The 18913-nt window shown below is 39.4% G+C and overlaps 1 protein-coding gene and 1 pseudogene across 1 annotated transcript; one reads left to right on the forward strand and one right to left on the reverse strand.

Annotated features, from left to right (window-relative positions):
• The first annotated feature begins 97 nt into the window (after positions 1 to 97).
• On the forward strand, positions 98 to 16818 carry LOC144630566 (uncharacterized). The gene is made up of 19 exons (XM_078488931.1): positions 98 to 425; positions 2320 to 2386; positions 2525 to 2599; positions 3428 to 3477; positions 4268 to 4330; positions 5003 to 5056; positions 5191 to 5261; positions 6339 to 6378; positions 6756 to 6915; positions 7320 to 7381; positions 7752 to 7926; positions 8435 to 8632; positions 11306 to 11536; positions 12325 to 12457; positions 13262 to 13465; positions 14010 to 14061; positions 14411 to 14640; positions 15282 to 16309; positions 16666 to 16818. The coding sequence occupies exons 1-19, from the start codon at positions 408 to 410 to the stop codon at positions 16698 to 16700; spliced, it is 2946 nt and encodes a 981-aa protein (XP_078345057.1). The 5' UTR covers positions 98 to 407; the 3' UTR covers positions 16701 to 16818.
• LOC144630021 (uncharacterized) lies at positions 9427 to 10736 on the reverse strand (annotated as a pseudogene).
• Positions 16819 to 18913: the final 2095 nt, after the last annotated feature.

Genomic DNA, 18913 nt, shown 5'->3' on the forward strand with positions numbered 1-18913 from the left:
AAGCGGAAGCACCATTTCAGGCATGCGCATACAAACCGGATATCGAAGAATTCTAGTACCCAGACTTCCGGATGACCAAAATTTTGATTCCTTCTGTCAACAGAAAACATAGACAAGTTGCGTATAAAACCTTCTAGAAAAGCTCGTCATAATGGGATTTGTTATCAATACGAACCCATAAATATTTCACGGATCTATTCTGGTGTTTTCCTTGACGTCTCTGTTGCCATGGCGTGAAATCTGGTCGTAGTTATCACTAATTCTGTAGCACTGATTGAGCGCGGAGCAAAAACAATACTCAGCTGTCGCCAACAATGTTAGTAGTAATTTTTCGTGTGATCATCGATGTACGGTGATTTCCTTGCAGAGGAAAGGATCGCATCGGTGGCTTTTTTGAAACTGCACTGATGACTTCAATTGAAAATGTGAGTATGATAATAAACAACAGTTTCATACATTGTGAGCAAAAATTACATGGCATGTTATTTTTCACAACATGAAAGTTACATGTACATGAAACTCGAGTGGGGATGCTCGAATTTCATGTTCTTTTTGTCGTGAAAATTGCATGTAAGTAAAGTAGTTCTTGAACTTATATCTTGTTTTAACGAAGATCTTAATTAAAGCAAAGACATGTATTTGTGTTCTCTAGGAAAATGGCTATTTAAATGAATGGTAGCCATTTTTAGCACAGAATCCTTTTGGATTCTGGTGGAATAAAATCTTATTTTTGTCAACCAAGTACTTTCTATAAATGTGTTTATTTTTAAATATGAACAGTACATTTGTTTTATATTTTCCCCAAAGAAATCAACATCCCAGAAAATTGCCCAGGTAAAAAGAATACGTCAATTCCACATGTAATTTTAGTCATGAGTAATTTTTTTTTCTTATATTGGCATATGTCTGTACTGGTAGCAGAGTGTTCAATCAGTTTATTCTTAAAATTTTCCTCTTGGCACTAAGCCTTTCTGTAAAATGAAATATTTACAGCAAGATCTTGTGTGTTCAATCGATCTGCTGTTTTGATTCTGTCAGTGGTACATTAATGATAATGTAGGTCAAGTCAATGCAGTTTAAATAACTTGCCTGACCCATTTAAGAAATGCATCACATATCACTAATATTGTTTGTCAGACTACAATACATGTTTTGAAAAGGATTACATTTAATTTCCTCTCAATCTTTAATGATTCAGATTTAAATCTACATTACAATGTGCGTACATCTGTTTTCTTTGTGTTCATGTTTCCTTTCAACCTTATAATTGTCTGCCAACATTTATCCTCTGTCATCTGCCAAGACAATTTTGACACCTTTTTAAGAATAGATACCAAAGATATAGTAAATGTACGTAGGTAAAGTACACATCACTGATAATTTGGATCTATATCCACCACATGCACGCACCAATTGGCACAAACAGCCCTTTATCTTCTACGTAGTCAGCAACTGGAACAATCTCTATCTGCACTTAAGGCAGACACCTAATTCAAATGTTTTTAAGGACTTTTTAAACCAAGCCTACTTATAGTTGTAAATTTGTTATCATATATTTTCAATCTATTTTTTTTAGCTTTTTTTTTAATTTTATAAGACATTTTTAGTTAAAGTGGTAAAATTAAATAAGAAAACTAAAAACTAAACACTGTCAGCACATTTAAGCAAACTGATCAAGTACCGTATTTTCTCAAATAAACGCCCCCGGCGTTTATTTCAAACTTGGCTTCGCGAACCCGGCGTTTATTTGAAGCCGGCGTTTAATCGGGGTCCGGCGTTTATTAACGGACTGCAATTTTCTGCCAATTTTTCAGATTGATTTATTGTTACCGATCTTCGAGACCAAGGGGCAGTTTGTCAAGGCGGGACGATTTTTCTCTTCGTTCTGCCCCGAAAAACGGTCCCTGGGTATCCAAAGGTGATTATTTCCCAAAGGTGCACTATTACGGATTGGATAGTTTATGTTGCAATCGAGATTTGTGACAAACAGAATATATAAACTTGTTAGCCTGACCTCAAATAAACGCCGGGACCTCGAACAAACGCCCCCGGCGTTTATTTAAAAACTAGCAATTTTGACCCGGCGTTTATACGAGGCCGGCGTTTAATCGGGGCCCGGCGTTTAATCGAGAAAATACGGTACTTACCGTTTCTTGTAGATGTGAAACAGTGCCTTTAATATTCCCTGCTAGCAGAGACCTCTTTTCCTTTGTAGCTACTGAGCTGACGTCAGCTCAGTAGCTCAGCAAATACAAAGGAAAAGAGGCCTCTACTAGCAGGGAACTCTCAATAAACACTTGGCTTTGAAACTTGTTGCAGGAAGAAGATATCAATTTCTGGCACAGTCCAGCTGAGGACCATTTACAATCTGGTTCCTCACAAGATGGTAAGTGCACTTAGCTTGCCTTGGCTGTTGACTGTCATTATTGGCTGAGACAATCAGGCAACTACAAACATTATTTCCTTTAAAAAATAATTTGCACTTCATGTGGTATAACATTTTTTCTCACCCTTAAATTTTTAGGTGTTTTACCAACTCCTTTACATGCTGCTGCTGTGAATGGAAACAAGTCTCTTCTTCAAAGATTATTACAGGAAGGTGAATGCTTAATTTCCGTGTAAATTACCAAGTTCGTTCAAATTATTTCTAGAGAATTTCTTCTGGCCCTTTATTGTTTAATTTTTATCAGCAGTGCAAAGTTTGAACTTGTTGCTGAAATATTAATTTAAGGATCTCTTGTCGATAAAAAGTGTGATTTAACTAACACTGTGATGATTTTTGAAGACCTTTTCAACTGTTAGGCAAACCGAAAAAGTTTCTGGGTAGGGTCTGGTCTGCACTACACTGATTCAGTCTAAGCCGGAAGTTACATGGAAACGAGGCCTAACGAGGCCTGACCGTCAAAGATCAGGCATAGTGTACAAAATCAGTTGCATGCAGTGCAGTTTTTTATACTATGGTCAAACAGAGAGACCACTCAAGACTCGAATTGCGGAGCACAGAAAGGCTGTGCTAACTTTTGACCACAACTCTAAAGTTGCTGCCCATGTCCATCAATCAAACCACAACATGGATTTTGAAAACGTTAAGGTTGTTGGACTTGAGGCCAATTATCACGAGCGGCTTTTTCTAGAAGCATGGCACTCAACTGAAGATCCAAATGCTGGGAACGATAACATCAAAATCCCAGAAGCATACATTAAACGCATTGCACGAGCGTAAGAGTTTCAAAAGTAATGTTTCATGCGTGCAAGCCTCGCGCTACGTTTTTTTTTTAAAATAGCGTGTAACAACGAATTGGCTTTCATTATTGATGAAGGCCTAAGTATAAGGGGAAACGTCTAACAAAAAAACCAAAAAGAGTCAGTGACAAACCGTTTAACCTATAATAACAGCAGATACCATGTTTTTTTCTTGAAATGTTAGATGATAGAGGCCTGATCAACAAGGGAGATCAGTTTGGCCGTACACCACTGGTAAGAATAATTATTGTAACAGTTTTCAATATGCCATTGCAAGATTCTTACTGATGTGAGTTGTTCATTGTGATCTGGGTTTGAGCAGTGGCCGGGGTCCTTGTGTTGTGTTCTTGGGCAAGACCCCTAACTCTCACAGTGCCTATCTTTATCCAAGAGCACACAGTCTGTGGGATAATTACATTTCGGAATCTGAAATGAGTTCTGGCATACCATAAAATTCTAGTAATAAGCCCCCCCCCCCCCCCGCTTATAAGCCCCCCCCCCGGGGTTATAAGCCCACTGTACTTGGAAACAAAAAAATACATCCGGTTATAAGCCCCCCCCTCCCTGAATATAAGCCCCCCTCTGTTGGATGACAGTACTGAACAGGGCTAATTTTGATTTATTATTACTTTTAAACTTAAAACGTATTTCAATCAAGTGAATACTGCCGTGGCTTGTTTCAAAACATTTTTTATTCCACTTATAAGCCCCCCCCCCCCATATATATGCCCCTGCATTTGTAAGCCCACCCCCTTACGAAGTTGTATAAGCTCAGGGCTTATAACCGAAATTTTACGGTATTTATGTGTCACTTATTTGGACCAAGTTTAGACTAAAATTTGGCTTCCAAAATATCATGTACGCAAGTTGTATTTTGTTCTTGACTTATTTGTGTCAAATGTTTAATGAAAAAGATTTTTTTAAGTAACTCTCAATTTTGCAATTAATGTACTATCAGTATACTAGGTATATTGTTATATTATTGAACTGTGTAGTTCATCATCTTTCATTCTCTTTTTGCCAGGTGTACAGTGTTTTAGGAGACAGACTTGATTGTGCAGAGCTATTGTTGAAAGCTGGTGCCAATGTAAGATAACAAGAAATTATAATATTGTCTTGAATTGCATTGAATTCATATTTATTTATTCTAGTTTGTGAAATCTTTTTTTAATTTTATTTATGTATCACAGTAACAGCAAGATTTAAGAGGGAAAAAACTGTGTCAAAAATTTCCTCATTTTCTTTTACCTTCTGCCAAAATTTTTCATATAATACCTCAACAAATGGGCACCTTAATCGTGTAGGCCCAAGGGGGGTACTCAGGATTTCAAGTGATGGGGATGATCGAATGGGGGCAAAAATCAAGACCCAAAAAAATCCCTTGGGCTTCCGACATAACCTCCAAAAAACCCTAGATCAAAAATTGACCTCTCAAAAATCAACAGCAAAACACGTTTATTTGTACTTTCTTTGCAGAACTACACAACCAAGGCACTACGACAAATCTTCAGATTGTTTTTAATACCCAAAAACATCCCTACTTAAATCGAAAAAAATACTTGCCAAATTTTCCTACCCACAAAAATCCAGAAATCGAACATTTCAAACCCCAAAAAATCCTTCAATCATCTACATCACTTGAAATCCTGAGTACCCCCCCCCTGGGGTGTAGGCCACAAAACATTGAGCGTGGACTGTGCTAGTTTTTACCTGTTCCTCTGTGAAACTGTATAAAAATAATTTCATATACATGTTACAGGTTAGTGAATGTGATATGGATGGTAGGACTCCTCTTCACTGGGCGACATATCAGGTATGAGATAATTACTGTTATCAAATAGCACTGAGTGGCATATGTAATAACAGCTTATGCACTAGCTGCTTAGTTATATTAAACAAGTGCCATGCTTATTCATCTGAATCTTTTTTTGTTTCTGGTTTTCAAAGGGAAACCTGAAATGTGTAAAACTGCTGTTAGCCAAAGGAGCCAACTGGAAAGTGAAGGATCATAAAGGAAGGTAATATTAGTAATAATTATTATTGTTTTCGAATAACAAAATGTTTTGTGAAACATTTGAAAAGAAAAATTAGCGTTTCGATGACGCCATGTCATCATTATCAAGTTAAAATTATAATACAGAGTTCAGTTAAGTTTCGGCTTTGTGTCTCTTATTAGAAACACAAAGCCGAAACTTAACATGCAATCAGATTCTGTGCATGCTAAACTGTTTATTTAAAACTGAATATGCTAATAGATTATCACACCCTAGATCACTATATAAGCCTGAACTCTGTATTATAATTTTAACTTGATAATGATGACATGGCATCATCGAAACATCGTTCTATTTTCTTATCGCTAATTTTTCTTCTCAAATTATTATTGTTGTAGGGTAAAAGTAGCTTAAGTCTGTATTGAGCCAAAGTGTCCCACTTTATTTGTCCCAGTTTCCATTAATCAGAGTAGTTCTGCCCCCCCCCGAATGGGATGCTAGTCCATCACAGGGTCCCCCCCCCCCCGCATTAAATTCGTCAGTGACCATCTGTACACCTGGGTGGAGAGAGACATTGTGAGAGTGGAGTGTCTTGCCCAAGAACACAATGCAATGACCCAAGCCAGGGCTAGTCAACCGAGATTGCTCAATCTGGAGTCTAGCAAGCTAACATAACCATTAGCCCACTGCACGTTGCACGTTTTTGGTCTAAACTCGGAGGAGGACTGACAAAAGAAAACTCAAGACAAGAGGTCAAAAAACCTGGACAGAGGCAGCGACAGCATAAGGTAGATCAGCCAGGAAATGGTCATGTGGCAATAATCGACAAAATAATATTAATATGACAATATTTTTGAACTAGTTCAAAATTTTTTATCTGGTACAAAATTTTCCAACATGTGCTATTCTTTAGATAGCTCCTTTATCTTTATATCTGTTACAATGCTGATGTCATTAACATTTCATTCCAAATTAAGGTTAGGAATAGAAAATAATACACAGAAAGTGTGGGAGAAATCAAAGTTTATTGTAGACATGCATGCATGTTTTTTTATATTTCTTATTATATATTTGTTAACGATAAACCTGTTTATTTTTCAGAACCCCTCTTCACTTTGCCACAAGCCATCAGTCATCCAAGGTTTGTCTAGCTTATGTGCTCTATTTAATTTTGTTCTTGCCTTGCATGCACAGAGAGTTTTTCTGTGTGAGAGAGTTTTTATTCGAAATGCAACGCTTATTAATTCCAATTAGGACTAGAGTTTGATGGCCAGGAGACTGTGCACCTTTCAATAGCACGGAAACACTGAAGTTTAGAAGTCAACTAGAATGGTTGCATTTTAGTCTTTGCAGACATCTTAAACTTTGGAAACAAATATCTTTATTTAAACGGATTCAAAAAGTCTGAACATCTGAGGGTAATTATTGCCTGGGGGTGGGTCAGTTGATTGATCTGTAGTTGCAACAGGATGGTTACAGTGAAACAATTAACATAATGCACTTTTATTTTCACTACAGTGCTTGAGTATGTTGTTAAAGCGAGTCCCAAAAGGTGAAGCAGATGAACGTGACAATGACCAGATGACCTCTTTTCATTGGAGTGCGTCTTACGGCAATGCTGAGCATGTCAAGTTATTACTGAAAGCCGGCAGCACTGTCACACTCACCGACTTGGAAAGTATGTCAAGCTAATTTTCTTTCAGTACTTCTTATTAGTAAGAGCGATTTTTACTTGAGTGTCAAAAATAATTAGCATTTTCCGTGGTTTCTCTTGGTTTGCATTACTACGCCTACTGATTGGTTTAAAAAACTTCGAGCCACTTCCCCACAGCAGTACAGTAAATCCAAAACCAATTGTGACTCACTCACACACGTTTTCCTGCGCTTCGGGTCCTGGTATTTACTTCGAGTTTTGATTGGTTCACTTATTGTATATGTCCTTTGTGGTCTTTGTGATTGGCCAGAGTAATACAAAAGACAAGTTACGTTTGCGGTTGCTTCTTTCAGAGCGATGTAACTTTTGGAGGGTCACTACCTTCAAGATTTCTTAACAACCGTGAAATTGTCTTTTTGCTTTACCAGAGAAAACACCTCTCCACTGGGCGGTAACAAATCCAGACCCTGCTGTTGTGAAACTGATTTTGGTAAGTTAATAGTACTGTTCAATGGCTTTCATTAGAATGGACACGCACTAGGGTTTCATCCACAGGCTTAAAAGCGGTTAGAACCATGTACTTTGTACTGCATAATAAACAGTACAACATGAAAGTACCGCTCATGCAGTAGCTTTTATTTGAATGGTCGCACACTAGAGTTTCATCCATAAACTTAAAAGTTAGAACCACCTTGTACAGCATACTAAACAGTACCACATAAAAATACTGCTCAACAGCTTTCATTTGATTCGTCACACACTAGGGTTTCATGCACAGACTAAAAAGTTAGAACCACCTTGTATCACGTCATAAACAGTACCACAAGAAAGTACTGCTGTTGATTCTTTATTCTCTCAAGGATGCAAACTCTGATATAATCAACAATCAAGACAATGAAGGAAGAACTGCCCTACATCTGGCTGTAGCTCAACAGAATGAAGCTGCTGTAAAAGTGTTGCTATCTATTGACAAGTGTAAAGTGTCGTTACAAGATAACATGAAACGCTCTCCTCTTCACTGGGCTGCGGTGTTAGGTTTGTTAAATCAATTTACTACTATTGCATTCTAGGGCGGTTTTCAGTCAAGTAATTTGCGTTTGCCTTGGTTTTGCAGGGGGGAGAAAAAAATTCGCCTAGTTGAAAAATTCTCTTAAAGACTGTGTTCTATCGAGATTCAGGATCAGCAGTTTTCAGTGAGCGGGTTTAGTTGTTTTATTCGTATTCCCTTGGGAAAAAACCGCAGCAAACTCGGTTGAAATGGTTTATTTCTCCTAAAACGGGTGTTGACGCTGATTAAAGAGATTTTTAATAAAACGTTCAGTGACCTTCAGTTTGAATGTAGGATAGGTCGGCAATTGCGAGATGTGTTCTCTCTAAAAAAAAAACGTGAACACGGCTGTAATTATGTAAACTGACGTTTTTGACAGTAAGGCATTAAATTTCGCGTCATAAATTTTCGCGCTTTTTCTTCTACGGTCTTCAATTTTACGTCTTGCAATCTGTCTGCAAAAATAAGTAACAATAAGGTGTTTCTGTTCTTCAGGTAACCCTCAGCTAGTGAGAATGTTGCTGGAAAGGAATGCTGACTTCACAGCTGCAGACGGCAATGGGGCCACAGCTCTGCATTACGTAGCTCAAAGCAACTTCAGTGAGACAGTCAAAGTGTTTCTATCTTTCGACAAAATAAAAGATATTCCTGATAACGAAGGAAGAACCGCTCTTATGTGGGCCGCAGGAAAAGGTGAGCAGAGACGTTAAACAAGACGTGTCATTGAAATGTTCAGCGATGCATTGTAAAAGACATGGTGGCCTAATGGTTTGCGCGCTGGACTCCGGATGGAGCGGCCTGGGTTCAAGCGCCGTCGGGGTCACTGAGTTGTGATCTTGGGCTTGATACTTAATATTTTTTAAAATTTAAGGTGCCTCTGCACCCTTCTGATAGAATTTTCTTCAAATTTGCCAAAAGTTGTATCATCACATGCTGATTATTTTTCAATAATAAAAAATGGGGGTCGCCGAGCTCATTTTGAGTTATTAGCACTTAAAACCAAATTTAGGGTATTTTAAAGAGGTTATATTGTTGCTATGGTAACCACTTATGCAGAGAAAATAATCACAACTCGTCGACCAATGATTGGACATTTTTTTCATACCATTACTGTAATAGCAATTGATAGTGTTGTAGTACTGACCCATCAAAGTATAAGATCTAAAAAATGCTGAAAACCGTTGCCACCCACCTTAATTTAAAGTATCACTCCGGTTATCCTCAATAGCGCTGACTCAAAAATGCAGAGAATGGTTAGCTCTTGCAGGGTGTTTGAAATATATTAAGTGACTCGAACACGCAGGCTAACCTGGGCCTGACTGGTGCTCAGATTTGATTTTGCCAAACGATAAATTCGTTACAACGACTGCAATTTTGTTCTCATGTAATATCTGCTTGCTGTCGGGTCGCTTACAGAAAGCTCCACTACTGTCTCAAGTTAGAATCTGATTTAAAATAAAACTAACAATGTTAGTTTTATCTACATAAACTATTCTGAAACCTGTAATCTTATTGAGAGTGTTAACAGACTTGAACTCTTCTCGCATTACATTGTATTAACAAAGAAAACCTCTACTTTATAAAGTGAAACCGGAAGTGCTTGTTTAACTATGCCAAACCCGGAAGTTGTTCTTGAATCTTAGAGAAAAGAACACGATTGCACAGCATACTGTGTGTTTGAAAAGATAAGGAAGTACATTTTTGACCACACAACAGGAATACAGCACTTGATCGTGGTCTTGATTTTATTTTATCAACTCATTAACAATTCATAAAGAGCTGATGATGCAAAAGAAACTAATGTTTAATGAGTGTCTTCATATCTGATAAAGACATGGCTAAAGTTAACGTCCAATTTTCTAGGCCAAAATAACCCCAAGTCTAAATATTAGTGCAAGAATGAGTTGGTCTACATTTAAAGATTTTGAAGCCTTTCAATAAGTTTGCATTTCGTGTTTCATCAAAACAGTCTGCTGCTTATTTATTAAACATTACTTAAAAGCGAAAAACCGAAACAACACAATCGCTACCATTGCTGCAACTAGCGCTAGAAGTAATCGTTCCAGTCTGAAACTCGTGAAATAGGAGATAGCTGCAGTGAAACCACTTCTTGGATTGTTTCTAGATGCCTGTTCTACTGTAGCACTAGTATAGTCCTCGGACACCGCCAGAGTCCTGTACAACACGCGAACTTCCGTTTCCCGTAAGCCATTTTCTCTAACAGCTATTTCCCTTGCAAATCGTTTAGCAAACTCTAAGCAATCGTCAATGATCAATCGATACTTCGATGGAACTACAGTAAGACACAACAACTGGAGATATAAGTAAGCCATGCCAGTCTCGCCAACAAAGAAACTCCGAGATTTCTTCAGCCAAGGCATGTAGTACATATTACGAGCCAGGAGTGTATTTAGTTTCGGAATCATCCAAGCAAATGTGATACTGCTGTAGTGGTATGGTGGTAGCCATTCTTTTAGCAGTTTCGCTGTCGTCCCTAAATGAAATGTTAGGCCCATCTATCATCTGCCCCCAAACAGGCGGAAATAAAAGAGTATCGAACAGTTCTTTATCAGCGACAACGATTGATCCATGGCCTTTGAATATAGTGATAAAAACATATTTATCTTTTTCTGGAGACATCTCGTTTTTGGCTGCTTGTAAATCGAAGACGCTTTTGCCTTGCCTACGCAACCGTTGAGCAATCTGGACCATGCTTTCCTCAAATAAACTCTTGTCAATGTTTTCTCCGAACAACAGTTCCTCGTCTTTACTCGCCGCCATGTTTTGACTATTTTGGAATCTAAAGACACGTACACAAAAGTACAATAGCCTCGTTTTGGATCGTCACGCAATAAACTAAATTTTGATAAATTTCCTGGTGACTGTGTCACGGATTTTAGCGAAATTAAGGCATCGGAAAATGGCAAACAAATTGGGTGAAATATAAAAATAACCACTTAGGGCCTGTTTACAAGCAGGTAGGGTAACCCTAGTGCTAGGGTTAGAAGATAGCCCGGGTTTACAAGCAAAAATTCGCAGGTAGGTGTGTCTCCCGGGCGTTAAAATTTAAAGTTACAAACAAACAAGATTAACTTTGAAAACTGTTCAGCCCAACAATATTTCAAAAACCCATATCGCAATCCATTTCAATCTTCGTCACTTTTGGCCATCCGTACCTCCTTTTGTATTCGGTGTGTTATTGAAATGTTCCTTCACTGTTTTAAGAGGTTATTTTTATATTTCAACGAATTAGATGGTCATTTCCCATGCCTAAATTTAGCTGAAAACCCTGATACAGTCCCTTTAATTCTTTTTACCAAAATTATCAGCGTTAATCACTTAGTGGTTTCTTTTTAATTCCATCAGGAAGTGAAAACACACTAGAGACGATGCTAGAACACAATCTTGATGTTCACGCTAAGGACAAGACAGGCGGTACCGCCCTGCATTCTGCTGCCTACTCCGGTCACGTGACCTGTGTCAAGCTGCTGATTCAGTTCGGAGCCTGCGTTGATGCACTCGACATGCTCCAGCACACACCAATCTTCCGCGCATGCGAGATGGGACACACCGCCGTTGTCTGTAATTTGATTTTGAGTAAGTCCGCTGTTATCAAGACTAACTCCTTGATCCTCTCGCTCTGGTATGACCGCGTGCTTTCAGTCGCTTTTGTCGACTCTCGTGCGCTGTCACTGAATTCGACTTTGTCAAAGTTTTGATGAGTGACGAGGAGAGCTTGTAAATCGTGTTCTTGCAATAGTCGATGAGAGCTGAAGACCTCTTACCCAGGGCTTTTCCTTTTGTCGTTCTCGTATGAACGTCAAATTACAGTTTAGTTGAGTACCATAGTATTCCGAACATAAGTCCCCCCCCCCCCACTCCCGAAAGAAAAACCGTTAATCTCAGACGCAAAAACTTTTCCGAGAAAAGCTCCACCACCGAATATAATCCCATGGTCTTATATTTAGATTTAGCTCTTAAAGAAATATGTAACGTTTCCGATTGTAACCCTCTGTTGAAGAATTTGTGTTATTTTTAATGTCGTAAGAGCATGCCCAGGGACGTGTGATGTCCATTCTGTAGAAGTCATTTTTTGCTTCAGATCGTTATGTTTACAGAGTTTTACCATGTGGTATAAAAATTCTACAAACGCAACATTCCTTCCAAACATTTTTGAAGCCCCCCCCCCCCCACCCTGATCGAAGCCCCTGATAATATGCCCTCGTGATAATACCCCCTCCCCCCGATAATAAGCCCCTCCGAAATTTGCCCACCATAAAAGCCTTTTATGGTGGGCTTTTATGGTCGTACTCTAACTAAGTACCAGTCGTTTCGTTTCTTGTGTATCCATGGAATAAACACAACTACTGAATCTTTTGTCGCAGATGGTGCAACTGTGAACTTGGAAGATCAAGATGGCCGAACACTGCTTCACTGGGCGGCTCTCGGAGGTCACGCTCCCATTTGCCTCGCTCTCATAGAACAGGGTTTGGCTGTGGACAGCAAAGACCATCTGGGGTGAGTAATATTCTCCCCTTTACTGTGAATGATCTAATAAACGCCCAGGGCGTCTGTTAAATTTTGGGGTTCCTAGAGGGGGCGTTAAATAGATATGAGGCGTTTTTTTTAGAGACAGGCGTTTATTTCACTTTAAGTGTGACAATGTCAAGAATTCAAATAAGACGCGTAGTTTGCTCGCAGAGTAAGACAGAAAACAGTTTGTGGGTAGGAGACTAATCCATTCTGCGCTAATTCAAGGCCGGAAGATGTTGTTCATAGTTCGATATCGATGTCTTCATCATCATCGGGTCAACCATGCTGGTATCGTTGGCCTCTTTCTTAAGAACTGATTCGCGTGTTGCTGTTCAGTTTTGAACAAGGCTTACGCTTATATAGGCGCATGAGTCACGCCTAGGTCACGCTAGTAATGGCGATTTTGTCACGCTTGATCACGCTAATGTGAGAGATTTTGTCACGCTTATAATATGTGAGTGATTCTGTCTCGCTAGGTTATTTTAATAAGAACTATTCTGTCGTGCTAGATGTGGATTATTCTGTCAAGAAAAGTCACTCTATTGTTCGAGCAATTCTGTCTTACCCAAGAGCCCTCGCCAAGATTAGAACCCGAACCTGCCTTTCCAGAGTCAAACTATTCTGTCAAGAAAAGTCACTCTATTGTTCGAGCAATTCTGTCTTGCCCAAGAGCCCTCGCCAAGATTACAACCCGAACCTTCCTTTCCAGACTCAGCCCTAGGCCATGGCATCTCCCAATTAGCACTTGCTTAATGTTTATTTTACGTTCGTTTCTTTGCTTGTTTTTAGTCGTACTCCGCTGCAGTGTGCCGCTCACGGTGGATTTGTAAAGTTCATGACGGTGTTAATTGAGCACGGTGCTGAGTTGGATCATCAGGACAAAGATGGCATCACCGCGCTGCACTGGAGCTGTGCATCCGGGCATTTAGAGGCTGTCAAGCTGTTGATAAGGAACAGGGCGTTTCCTAACTTCACAGAATCGGACACTGACAGGTAGGAGAGAAAGGGCACCAGGGTGGTAAAGAAGGGGCTTGTAAAACTACTTAATAAAGCTTATCCTTGCAACAAATTTGGACAGGATGGGTCGTGGACAGAAATTTGTTTTTGTTGTTTTCATTTAAAGGCAAATTTGGAGTTTTTTCTAGTCCTAGAGTTTCAAAAATTTGTGGATAGTCATCAGCGCTTGAGCTTTTACTATGGTTTCTGTAGCATATTGTATTGCTAGCTTTGTGAATGTGATGCTAATCTATGCCATTGCCCCCTTCCCCCATCCCCGGTTATTTGTCAAGTTTCCTCAATATTTCACTGGCACCCATTTATACATCTGGGTAGAGAGAGGCACTGTGAGAGTAAAGAACAAAAACGTTGCCAAAGACGCAACACAATGACCCTGGTCAAGCTGAAATCTAGACCTCTCAATACATAATCTAACGCGCCAACATTAAAAGGCCGTTCCCACAATTGTAATGATACGCTCAAAAGGCAAAAGGAAACTAAAACATAAATAGGGAACTTAGTTGAATGTATTTTATTTCAGGTTGACTCCTCTTGACTACGCAATCATTGGTGACCACCAGGATGTTGCCCAGGTAACATGGTTTGTTCTGTTGTGTTTTGAGATAAAACATTTACCTCTTTGAGTACCAAAGTTGTTCAAATTTGACAAATTTGCTAAAATTTGCGCGTAGGGATAATGGAAGAGTTATCAGCACCACATTAAAGTACTGTTTAATGGCTTTCATTTGAATGGTCACAGTAGGGTTTCATCCACAGATTCAAAAGTTAGGACCACCTTCTACAGCATGATAAACAGTATCACATAAAAGTGCTGCTCAATAGCCTCTAAGCAGTTGTAATAAGAAGTTCTCTCTGAATTTGACACAGTAGTAAAATATACTCTTAGGGAATTAAACTTACCATTTCTTCTTTGCCGCACAGTACATGATCGAACAAGGAGCGTTGACCATTAATGGAATCCAGGACATCGCCGCCACGACCATTCAGAAGTGTTGGCGTGGTTACGCAGTGCGCAAGGCATTTGAAAACAGGAAAAACCAGTTAATGAGACACGAAAGGCTGTTAAAAGGGAAAAAACGAGCAAGTGCAGCTGAGCAAAAGAGGACTGGGGACTTGTCTGGGATCCAGTCTCCGCGTAGTGTATCTCCGAGGTATTTCAAATTCTTTGCGTGTTTCAGTACGTATTCTTACACGTGTCCCATTGCCTGTTTTTGTGAGTGTTATTGTGCGTGTTCTTGCGCGTGTACAGTGCGTTTCCTTAAGCGTGTTTCTGTGCGTGCGCCCATGAATGCTCCAATGTGTGTAGCCCTTTACAGGCCTCTTAGATTGTGAAGAACGGGCAAAAAAATGGAATCTCGCGTGAAAGAATAAAAGTTTATTTTCTCGTTCGCAGTGTGCTCATATATTTTAAGTAAGCATATCTGTTTTGTGGAGGCGTTGTGGCCTAATGCTTAGTTCGTTTTGAAGTATATAATATTTTTTCCCTTCTCTTAACGAAAACTTTTGAATTCGTTACTTGTAAATAAATAGTAAATGCTGGTTCTATTAGCTGTATCCTGGAAGTTTTTCACTTTAATTTTGAGCCTCGTTACATGGCCTAGCTCCCACGAGTCTCCTATAGCTCAGTGGTAGAGCGTCCGTCCAGTGTGTAAAAGGTTCGACTTCTGTTGGGAGAACTCGGAATTTTTTCCAGTAGCATGTATCATTAAGGTATAACCATCTTTCTTCTATTGCGACCAAGCTTCTCATTTCTCTCCAGACATACTAATATTTGTTTATTATATTTCTATAGCATCAGAGAACAATCAGAATCTAGCGTTTACGATAGCGGAATAAGCCTTGAAGTTAGTACTGCACAAGAAAATCAAGAAAAAGCGAGTTTAACATCAACTGAAGAACAAAGACATTCCCAAAATGCCAGCACTACTAACGAATTGCTTGTGCCGGACGCTTTTGTTCAGCATAACTCAACAAAAGGACTTGTGACTGATTTATTATACAGCTCAAGTGAGGAAGAACGCTGTCCTTCTCCAAGGCAAGAATCTGAAAATAAATTTCAAGATAACGCGGAGTTGATGAGAATTATTTCTTCAGTGTTACTTGAGGAAAACGTGGAGCTAGAAGAAGGATTTTTATTTAAGGTTGGTAAAAATTCTCAGAGACAAAGCGAACAAAGTGATTTGCCTCATAAGGAGTCAGCGAACAAGTTGCACAGCGTTGCTTCCAAATCGGAACTTGCGCGGAGAGAGCGTGAACGACTTCATTTAATTCGCACGAAAGTGAACGCGGCAGTGTTGATTCAACGTTGGTTCAGGAAGTGGACTTCTATAAGACGCGAACGTGTTGAACAAAATTTGATGTTATCAGACGTGAAAAATGAACAGGAGGAGCTTAATAAAGAAGTTGCTGCTCTTACAATTCAACTGGCATGGAGAAAACACGTTAGACTTGAGTATGAAAAGAATTCCGCTAGAACTAAACGTCAAAAAACGAAGAAACCGCCAACGTCTAATTCCGCGTCGTGTAAACCTAAACAAAATGGAATTCACATTTATGGGCGTTCTATTCAAAAAGGCCCACCGATAAACTACACAAATTCTCGCAGCGCGAACAAACGACGGCAAGCTTACATGAAGTATGAACCTTCGCCAGCCGCCATGTCTTATAACATGGCGATGGATTTGTACCATCCCATGGGATCGAGGCAGGGCAACAGCCGTGCTGCCATGGTAACTGCTAGTACCAGAGTGAGGCCAGGAAGTATGAAGCGAACTGTTAGTGGGTGGAGCCACGATGATGGGTTTTTGACGAAAGTTTATGGTAAGGAATCTCTTAAGCTAGAGAAAATCTTCTATTTAATAATTATTCCATGTGCGTGCTTTCTACCATCTCATATCCAACAAGCGAGTTGAATAATTGTTTTTTAAAAAACACCCCAAAAATTGCAATATTTGAGCTCCCCGGCTGTTCTCGTTAACGCGTATCGGCTACCATATTTGTGGTCAATGGTATATGAGCTCATATACCATTGCCTGTTAACCAATCAAAACTCGGGAATTGCTATATATCATTGTTCGCTTTAAATAATGAAAATTATCCATTGGATTAATCTATATTTTGTAGCACAAGAGACTTTCTTCCACGACCATGCTAAATAAATCCATTATCTTTTCCAGGTCAGAAGACAGCAACAAAGGAACCCAGAACCTAATATGGTGAAAATCTTGCTAGCATGGCCGCTGTTGTAACATTGCTCATGTTTTCCTGCTACAACTGCTTCACTGTTCATCGTACTCTAGAAGTTCCTCTCCCTGCTCGCTTTTTAGTTTTAATTTCTTCATCGGAGAGGCCGTCTTTAAGGTGATATCGTTTCAGAAAATACTAAAGAATTTTCAGTCGCAAATTGATGGCCTGAAAATGGACTTCAATGGCTTGAAGATAGTCCTTTAGCCTGCAAAAACAGCCGCCTCTCATCGCTCCCAGCCCGTTTGGCGAAATCAGCCGCTAACAATCCCAGTTCCTTCAAGAAATTCAAATGCCTAAGCCGTAATGACCTCGCATGCAAACTTTTCAGCACTCATTATATCATAACCATTGTATGTTTGTTTTCATTCTACGCAATTCAAGTGTAACACACAGTAATTAACGTATCGCAATTTCATCAAAATAAACCATTTCATGACGTCAGTTGTTTCGTGTTGTCTTACTGTATGCGTGCGCACGGTCAGAACGTAGGCATGCACTTCACGCTCAAAAGACGCCCTCAGGTTACCCCTTATCCCTGTAATGACGTTGCACGCAACGCTTGTGTTATCGTCCGTAGCCGATTGTGAGCGTTCCGTGTATTTTCAGTGTTTTATGTAACTCGCTGCAAAAAAAAAAAAAATCAGAAGACAACATTAACAGTTTATTAACGTTTGAAGTCTAGCAGTTAGCAGTTTCCTCGAATTCGGGTTTACTAGCTTTTACTAATTCAACAATTAGACTACGAGCCCGAGTTTCTGTGAACGAGTAGTCAATTCGGCTACATCTAGTCCAGTCCTTGCACTCTCTCTTCCACTTGCCCTTTATAGGAGTTGAACCCAGGAGCGCGAAGAGAGAGTTCAGGGACTGGACTAGATGCACCCGAATTGACTATCGCTCATAGAGAATGAATAGAAAACAACGGGAGAACCAATCAGATTCGCAAATTTCCAATAGACCACAACCGAGTGTCCACTCATTGTGGTTATCAGTTTTATGTTTCGATCGTTAACCTTCGCTTCAACGAAGAGGGTTTAAAAATAACTGGGGTTCCATACATCTATTTTCTCCTTAAGTTATCAATCCGTTGTCAAGCAAACAGGTTATGAGAATAAAGAAAATGATCAGCAGGGGGTCGTCTTGATGACCCACAAAAATCTCGGCCCCGGTTGTTCAAAGAGTGGATAACGCAATCCATCGGATAAATCGCTATCCAGTGGATAAGTATTGACAAAAACATACCACGCTAATCACTGTTTTGCAACTAAGAAAGTCTAAAGAATCGTAGTACCAAAGAAATCTCTAAAGAAATTTTGAGCGACGGTGTAGCGCATATAAACAGTGATTTTAAATGTTGATTTTAAATGGTGAAAAATGCGCCTGATAGAAGAAATATGTTCCATACGTTTTGGGGTTACTGCCCCTTCTCGGCACCTCCAAGGACGCCTCCCAGTTACGAACAGTTAACTCGGTCCGAAAGAGACCAAAATTTTTATGAACTCCACCTCTGTAATACGGGCACCTACATAATAATACGAAGACACTATCCCTTCGGTGTCCGTATTAGAGAGGTGCGACTGTAATGACCTTCCTAGAATAATGGCTCAGTTTTATACCTTTCTCTTTTAACGCTAAAAATAGACATGAACATTCAAATAACACCATGTACACGCGGTGACTCATTTGAAATGTTTGTTGTGTTCTATTGAGCGCATACTGCCCACGTCAGTTAAATTGCCGTTAATTGATGTAATAGTTGTTTTCATCGGCTAACCATCACCAGAATAAAACGCGTACATCATTTTCCCATTCAAATGTTTTACAAGTGATATCGGCTTTAGCGGCCAAAACAAGATAATAAAAGTAAAATAAGAGTGCCTTTCTGACCTCCCAAATATACCGCTCTGCTTTGTGGAGATTAAACTTTAAAGATCTTAAAAGCCGTTTAAAGTTATTCTTAGAAAAATATTCTCTTTTTCTTTGAAAAATTCGCTTAGTTGAAAATTTGGATTTGCGGCATATAGGTGTTGAATATTTTAGACTTTTGTCTTACGTAAAAAGTTTAGATCGTTTAAAAAATTCCTTTGTAGCGAAAACAGTACAGTGTAAATGGCTAATGGCATTTATTGTGAAAAGACAAGGCAACAATGAAATCGTAGCCGACCCTAATTAGCGTGTATT

Source organism: Oculina patagonica, chromosome 11 (assembly GCF_052425735.1).
Source record: "Oculina patagonica isolate OP01 chromosome 11, crgOcupat, whole genome shotgun sequence".
NCBI classification, from domain to species: domain Eukaryota; kingdom Metazoa; phylum Cnidaria; class Anthozoa; order Scleractinia; family Oculinidae; genus Oculina; species Oculina patagonica.